At 43.8% G+C, this 8188-nt stretch overlaps 1 protein-coding gene across 1 annotated transcript; it reads right to left on the reverse strand.

Annotated features, from left to right (window-relative positions):
- Positions 1–2569: 2569 nt before the first annotated feature.
- LOC106563777 (claudin-4-like) lies at positions 2570–4175 on the reverse strand. The gene has a single exon (XM_014129629.3). The coding sequence runs from the start codon at positions 4115–4117 to the stop codon at positions 3101–3103; it is 1017 nt and encodes a 338-aa protein (XP_013985104.3). The 5' UTR covers positions 4118–4175; the 3' UTR covers positions 2570–3100.
- Positions 4176–8188: the final 4013 nt, after the last annotated feature.

The raw sequence follows: 8188 nt of genomic DNA on the forward strand, positions 1-8188 counted from the left end.
AGGCTTGGTCCTGTTTGTGGGTGAGTCCCAGAAAGAGGGCCAATTATCTACAAATTCTATCTTTTGGGAGGGGCAGAAAACAGTTTTCAACCAGCGATTGAGTTGTGAGACTGCTGTAGAGCTCATCACTCCCCCTAACTGGGAGGGGGCCAGAGACAATTAATCGATGCCGACACATCTTTCTATCTGATTTACACGCTGAAGCTATATTGCGCTTGGTGACCTCTGACTGTTTCATCCTAACATCGTTGGTGCCGACGTGGATAACAATATCTCTATACTCTCTACACTCGCCAGTTTTAGCTTTAGCCAGCACCGTCTTTAGATTAGCCTTAACGTCGGTAGCCCTGCCCCCTGGTAAACAGTGTATGATTGCTGGATGATTAGTTTTTAGTCTAATACTGTGGGTAATGGAGTCGCCAATGACTAGGGTTTTCAATTTGTCAGAGCTAATGGTGAGAGGCTTCGGCGTCTCAGACCCCACAACGGGAGGAGCAGAGACCAGAGAAGCTTTGGCCTCCGATTCCGACTCGCTTAATGGGGAGAACCGGTTGAAAGTTTCTTTCGGCTGAATAAGCGACATCGGTTGAGCATTCCTACAGCGTTCCCCTCCAGAAGCCATGAGAAAGTTGTCCGGCTGCGGGGACCGTGCCAGGGGGTTTATACTAACGTTACTATCTGTACTTACTGGTGACACAGACGCTGTTTCATCCTTTCCTACACTGAAATTGCCCTTGCCTAACGATTGCGTCTGAAGCTGTGCTTGCAGCACAGCTATCCTCGCCGTAAGGCGATCGTTCTCCTGTATATTATAAGTACAACGACTGCAATTAGAAGGCATCATGTTAATGTTACTTAGCTTCAGCTGTTTGAAGTCCTGACGAACCATGTCCAGATAAAACCTCCGGGGTGAAAAAGTTGAATGAAAAAAGTTGAGTGAGGGAAAAACTAAAAATATACGGTAATGAAAAAGTAAAAACCGTGAAGTAGTCAGGTAGCAAAGTAAGATCGGCAACAAAACGCACAGCAGCACGTAAACAAGTCTGCAAGTTGTGACCAGAAACAGGAAGTGATATCCGTATAGCCGTAGACTACACCACCACCTGTTGCACCCTGTTGATTATTATTATTTGACCCTGCTGGTCATCTATGAACATTTGAACATCTTGGCCATGTTCTGTTTTAATCTCCACCCGGCACAGCCAGAAGAGAACTGGCTACCCCTCATAGCCTGGTTCCTCTCTAGGTTTCTCCCTAGGTTCTGGCCTTTCTAGGGAGTTTTTCCTAGCCACCGTGCTTCTACACTTGCATTGCTTGCTGTTTGGGGTTTTAGGCTGGGTTTCTGTACAGCACTTTGTGACATCAGCTGATGTGTGAAGGGCTATATAAATAAATGTGATTGATTGATTGATTGAATACAGTGGTGATCATGGCTCTGGCAGGTTCCAGAACGTGTTCCCAATACCCCATGGAGTTGTACACCTTTATTTCCAGAATTCCTGGAAATATAATTGGGCCAATGCCCAGATAACAAGTATCCCATTTCAGACTCAATTTGGACCAATGAGAACTTGCCATATAGCTATCAGTCCCGGACTGAAATTCCTCCCATGTCTCTGACCCATTAATCATTAATTCCCTATTACAGAAAAACGTATATTTCCATTGATCGTTAATTCCCTCTTGACCTTTAGTCCTCTGCGTTGTGTATTATCTTAAAATATTCTAAAAGTGCCCATCAAAATGCTTTCTCCCTGACTATGTCTCGCTCAGCAGATTTGTTCACTCTGAAGTTTGTTCCTGAGGTCTTCTGTAAGAATGGAGAGCTGATCCACTCAGAAGACCTCTATAACTACTCCATGCTGTGATGTCACTTAAATATGTTGTCATGGAAACATAAATCCTATCAATACGAATGTGGGGCAGGATGTGTTTGCGACCCAAATGGGTGAAAAACTCTGCTCAGGTTTTCAGATAATCATAAAACAGCGTTGTTGTAACAATATAGAATGTGGAGATCCAACCTGGAATAAACCAATAATTACCAAATAGGGATAATTATAATGTAATAACTATCTAAAAATGTTGTAGGGATGAGATGAAAATGAAGGCTTCCCAATCTGAGTTTGGGATAAAGACGTAATAAAATGTTTTAGTCTTCCCTCAACCCAATCCTTATCGCAACCATTAGTGGGGAAAATTCTAAACTGACCCAAGTATAGCAATTAGGGGCAACTTCACCATACACCCCAAAGCCTGTTCTGAGGGGCAATGAAAAAAGGACTTGGCCTCATAGTACACATCAATAGATTGAATCTACATGCTGAAAAACCCTTGAGTGTGAAATAAATAATTTTAAGGTTGGATTCATGGACTGAAATGATCTGTACAATAGACTAAATAGACTAATGATTACTGTTTCATGGACATGGCTTGAAATAATTCTACACTGTGATATATTGTATGTTTCAGTTAGAAGGTCCCGGTCATTGACTGTAGGCTTGTTGGTGATATAGTGAACATAAACAGGAAATGCACAGCAGCAACCAGGAAACGTTTTGCAGTCAGATACAATTATTTTATTTGAACATATTTAACAGGGTTAAACAATCAACTACTGATTCAATTCTTTCTCTACTTAATAAATTCATCCCATTTTAAAGAAACATAAAGAGAAGTATCAATACTGGTATAGGACATCAGAGAGGAAACAGTCAGAATATGTCCCTTCATTGCAGTCTCCTCAGGAACGTCTACTCTCACTCTAAATTAACTGAATATTTGAACACAATGTGTCATAAAGTCCTCTTTGATGTGTCAAAGACAAGGTGGAACAATAACTATGTTGCTTTCACACCTATCTGGTACTTTCCGACTGTTAAACATTGAACAGAAAGGACAGAGTTTCCTTCATCATAGAATTACAATTATATAATTAAAATTATATTACCTCAATTTTATTCATTAAAAGAAAGTACAGCCTCTCTGTTAAAGCAGTAGTAGTAGCAGCAGCTACACCAGACTATGATCCCACCACAATATGACATAATCTCCTCTATGACCTATTGAAGACAGAGCTGTTAGCGGGAGGTTGATTGAGTCATCGATGAGTCTGACTGGTCCTCTTGAATATGGAGCAGCAGAGTATGGTCCCTCCTATCAGGAGCATGGAGGCGGACCACATACTCAATTCAGCTAAGAAAACCAGGTCGAATAGGATAAAATCGACGAGATGAGCGAGCTGCCGTTGGACATCCATTATCAAGAAATGGACAACCACAATTTCAGTGGTGAGCTGCAGGATACCGGCCAGGATGAAGAATATTCCAACGATAAACCTGGCCTTGACCCTGATCCTGTTACTCTCGATGCAGTTGCAGCACCTGGTCCCAAAGATGGATCCCATCACTCCTAGAGTTCCCAGGATGGAGGAGATGGAGGTGATCGTCATCAGAACCTTCTTCATGTCCCAAATATAATAATAATGACTTATAGAGATATAACAGGACACTAGGGAGACTATCCATCCAAAGATTCCCATCGTCCATCCAAAGACTCCCACAGTGATGCACAGTAAGACCCCTCCAATCAGGAGCAGGGAGGCTGCCACCCATCCGAAGTACAGCGAGGCCCCCAACTCAGTCTTTCTTTCCATCCACTTGGAGGAGTTGCTGATGATTCGTTTGGCTACCAAGGACACAGCTATAAGGATGAGAATTCCAGCCAGGATGAAAAGTATTCCAGTGATAATTATCAACTTGGCCTGAGACGTTTTGTCTTTGATGCAGTTGGTGCACTTGGCTCTGACCATGGAGACCATGACCCCCAGAACCCCCAGGATGATGGCAGTGAGGATCATGGCTCTGGCAGGCTGCAGATTATATCTCCAATGCCACATGGAGTTGTCACACTGTGTCTGTCCTGTGCCTTGGGTCACACATCTCATCCACAGGCCGTACCAGACCACCTCTGTGGTGGCAACGTTACCGGCTATAATGGTTGTCACACTCCAGGTGGGGAGTGCACAGATCACAATGGTCAGTATTAATCCTATGACTCCCAGGGCGATGCCCACGAGCTCCACCATTTCCATGATAAACACGATATCCATGCCCATCAAAATGCGTTCTCACTGACTGTGTCTCTCTCAGCAGATTGTTTTACTCTGAAGTTTGTTCCTGATGTCTTCTGTAAGAATGGAGAGCTGATCCACTCAGAAGACCTCTATAACTGCTCGATGCTGTGATGTCACTTAAATATGTTGTCATGGAAACTTAAATCCTACTAATACGGATGTGTGGTATGTGGTTGTGACCCCAATGGGTGAAAAACTCTACTCAGTTTCAAACTCTCAAGTTTATCAAAAAGTTATAAAACAGCCTTGAGTAACAATGTGGAATGTTGAGATCCAACCTAGAATAAACCAATAATTACCAAATAGGCAAAATTATAATGTAATAACTATTAAATAAAAAATGTATTGAAGCTTCCCAATCTTTGTTGGGCCAAAGATGTTTTAGTCTTCCCTCAACCCAATCCTAACCGTAAACGTGAGTGGGAAAAATGAAAAACTGACCCAAGATCAGCAACTTGTGTTAACTTCACCTTACACCCAAAGGCCTGTTCTGAAGTGAAATGATAAAGGGACTGGGCCCTTAGTTTTTTAACCACATCCTTTATCACTGTTTTAACACACAGAGTATATCAGCACAGTGCCCATGGAATTCGGAGAGATGTGCCAGTACATAAAAACCAAGCATAGCCACACCTCCCCTCAATGAAGGATTTTAAAAAATACAGTTTCACAGACAGCAGACAGGGTAGTAACAGACAGAGGAGTAACAGACAGGGGAGTAACAGACAGGGGAGTAACAGACAGGGGAGTAACAGACAGGGGAGTTACAGACAGGGGAGTTACAGACAGGGGAGTAACAGACAGGGGAGTCACAGACAGGGGAGTAACAGACAGGGGAGTTACAGACAGGGGAGTTACAGACAGGGGAGTAACAGACAGGGGAGTAACAGACAGGGGAGTAACAGACAGGGGAGTCACAGACAGGGTAGTAACAGACAGAGGAGTAAAGGACAGGTGAGTAACAGAGAGCGGAGTAACAGACATGAGAGTTACAGACAGGGGAGTAACAGACAGGGGAGTCACAGACAGGAGATTAACAGACAGGGGAGTTACAGACAGGGGAGTTACAGACAGGGGAGTAACAGACAGGGGAGTTACAGACAGGGGAGTAACAGACAGGAGATTAACAGACAGGGGAGTTACAGACAGGGGAGTTACAGACAGGGGAGTTACAGACAGGGGAGTAACAGACAGGGGAGTACCAGACAGGGGAGTTACAGACAGGGGAGTAACAGACAGGGGAGTACCAGACAGGGGAGTTACAGACAGGGGAGTAACAGACAGGGGAGTACCAGACAGGGGAGTTACAGACAGGGGAATTACAGACAGGGGAGTTACTGACAGGGGAGTTACAGACAGGGGAGTACCAGACAGGGGAGTTACAGACAGGGGAGTAACAGACAGGGGAGTACCAGACAGGGGAGTTACAGACAGGGGAGTACCAGACAGGGGAGTTACAGACAGGGGAGTTACTGAGACAGGGGAGTTACTGACAGGGGAGTAACAGACAGGAGAGTAACAGACAGGGGAGTCACAGACAGGGGAGTAATAGACAGGGCAGTTCTAGGTTTTACCATTTTATGCCACAGTGTGTATGTGGTCACATGACCACAATGATACCTGCACATCGACTCAGTACTGGTACCCTGTGTATATAGCCAAGTTACTCACTGTGTATTTAATATTTGTGTTATTATTTTTCTACTATTTAAACTAAAAATATCTCTGCATTGTTCGGAATGGCCAGTAAGTAAGAATTTCACTGTTTCTCTACACCTGTTGTTTATGAAGAATATGACAAATAACATTTGATTTGATTTGATTGAGCTGGATGACACACCTAGTATCTACATTCCAAATGGTATTCTATTCCCTACATAGTGCACTTCATCCAGAGCCTTGGTCAAAAGTAGTGCACTATCTAGGGAATAGCGTAGCATTTGGGACAAAGTCACAGCATCTCTCTTCCCTTCACTATCTCTCTGCATTCCAGGCATGCTGTAAAACAGGTTCCACACGCATCATATTTATACAGTCCAGAGATGAGGAAAGAACTGTTCACTGTTGTTATAAAGGGTTAACAGAAGTGTCTTACATGTCTGCAGTCATGGACATATATCTTAATTATACGTTCTTAAACTATAAATATGAATGTTTTTAAAAACACTGAATCATGTTGCTGGTTCAATTTTAAACACTAAATTAATTGAAGTACGAAGGCAGCAGATTTAAAACATTATATTGGAATATGGTTTTAATGTAATGGAGTATGGAGAGCTGCGTGTCGCCAGCAAAGAAGAGGGAGGTACGGCACCTGTGTACACCTGAACCAGTCTGACCTGTTCCTTGGACTACAGGTGTAGTCATGTATTACCAGACACCTGACTGAATGGTGAACAAAACCACTACAGAGGTTGGTTTAAAGATATTAGGTCAGAGAGAGAGAGGGAGCGAGAGAAAGGGAGGAAGAGAGACTGAGGGAGAGGTAGAGAAAGTGAGAGAGAGAGAGGCGTAGACACTGAGGGAGAGAGACTGAGGGAGAGATAGGTAGAGACTGAGGGAGAGGTAAAGAGAGAGAGAGAGAGACGTAGAGACTGAGGGAGAGAGACAGAGAGTGAGAGGGAGGTAGAGACTGATCGAGAGAGACTGAGGGAGAGGTAGAGAGAGAGAGACTTATTGAGAGAGACTGAAGGAGAGGTAGAGGGAGAGAGAGACATAGAGACTGAGGGAGAGACACTGAAGGAGAGGTAGAGAGAGGGGGACTGAGGGAGAGGTAGAGAGAGAGAGACGAGAGAGATGCCTGCCTGTCTGTCTCGTCCCGACTCCTGACGCATTCATTACTATGGGACAGTTGGAGATAGAATCTGAATATTGAAACAATGTTGCAAATGTAAGAGAGACAGACAGCAATGTTTATAAAAATCTTTGTTGTTGAAAACTAAATGCTAGTCTAAAAGAAATCTGAGATAATGCCTAGATGCTTTTTAAAATGGAGATCAAGTTTATAAATTGCCTGGCTGGGCTGACAGGACAGTGGATTGCGCGGTTAGATGGAACAGAGTAAATAGGCATTTTAACGTCATAGATTTAGCCGGTGGTACCTTGTTGAATAGACACCGGCTGGAATGCGGTTTTAACCATTCAAGCATTCAGGATTAGAACCACGTCTTTCTGTGTGTGTTCTTATGCCTAACTGTGGCTTGAGATTGTGAGATCAGAACAGGACAGAACAGAACAGAACAGAACAGAACAGAACCCACAGAGTGAAGTCCAGAGAGTTAGCAGTCAGCATGTGGGAAGTTGGTGGGGGAATTAAGGGCAGCTTCATGGTTAGGGTTAGGGGTTGGGGAAAATAGGATTTTGAATTGGAATCAATTGTTTGGTCCCCACAAAGGATAGTAAAACAAATGTGTGTGTGTGTGTGTGTGTGTGTGCGTGCGTGCGTCTGTGCGTGCATGCCTGCCTGCCTGCATGTTAAACTGTTCTGCCAGACCCACCCATTCTGCCAGTCACATTCTGTTAAGGTCCCCAATGCACACACATCACTGGATCGCTCCTCTTTTCAGTTCGCTGCAGCTAGCGACTGGAACGAGCTGCAACAAACACTCAAACTGGACAGTTTTATCTCAATCTCTTCATTCAAAGATTCAATCATGGACACTCTTACTGACAGTTGTGGCTGCTATGTAAGATGTATTGTTGTCACTACATTCTTGACCTTTGTGCTGTTGTCTGTGCCCAATAATGTTTGTACCATGTTTTTGTGTTTCTACCATGTTGTGTTGCTACCATGTTGTTACTGATACAGGTATCCTGTGTGTGTGTTTGTTTTCTCTCCTTCTGCCCTAGTCACAGGTGCCAGTCATCAGTCGCCTATCAGTCGCCAATCAGTCGCCAATCGGTCGCTAATCTGAAGACACACCTGCTCCTTTTCCCTTACCCAATCTCATCCCCTTTCCCTTGGTTTAAAAGAAGCCCAATCAGTTGTCTCTGGAGATCTCTCTTTTGTTTTTTGCACCTACATCTCACTTTGTCTGTTATTCTGTGAGTATT

The sequence above is a fragment of the Salmo salar genome, chromosome 11, assembly GCF_965601325.2.
Source record: "Salmo salar chromosome 11, fSalSal1, whole genome shotgun sequence".
Taxonomy (NCBI): Eukaryota; Metazoa; Chordata; class Actinopteri; order Salmoniformes; family Salmonidae; genus Salmo; species Salmo salar.

Coding starts and splice junctions, on each gene's coding strand:
- LOC106563777 (XM_014129629.3), bottom strand. CDS start 4,117: ATGGGCATGGATATCGTGTTTATCATGGAAATGGTGGAGCTCGTGGGC.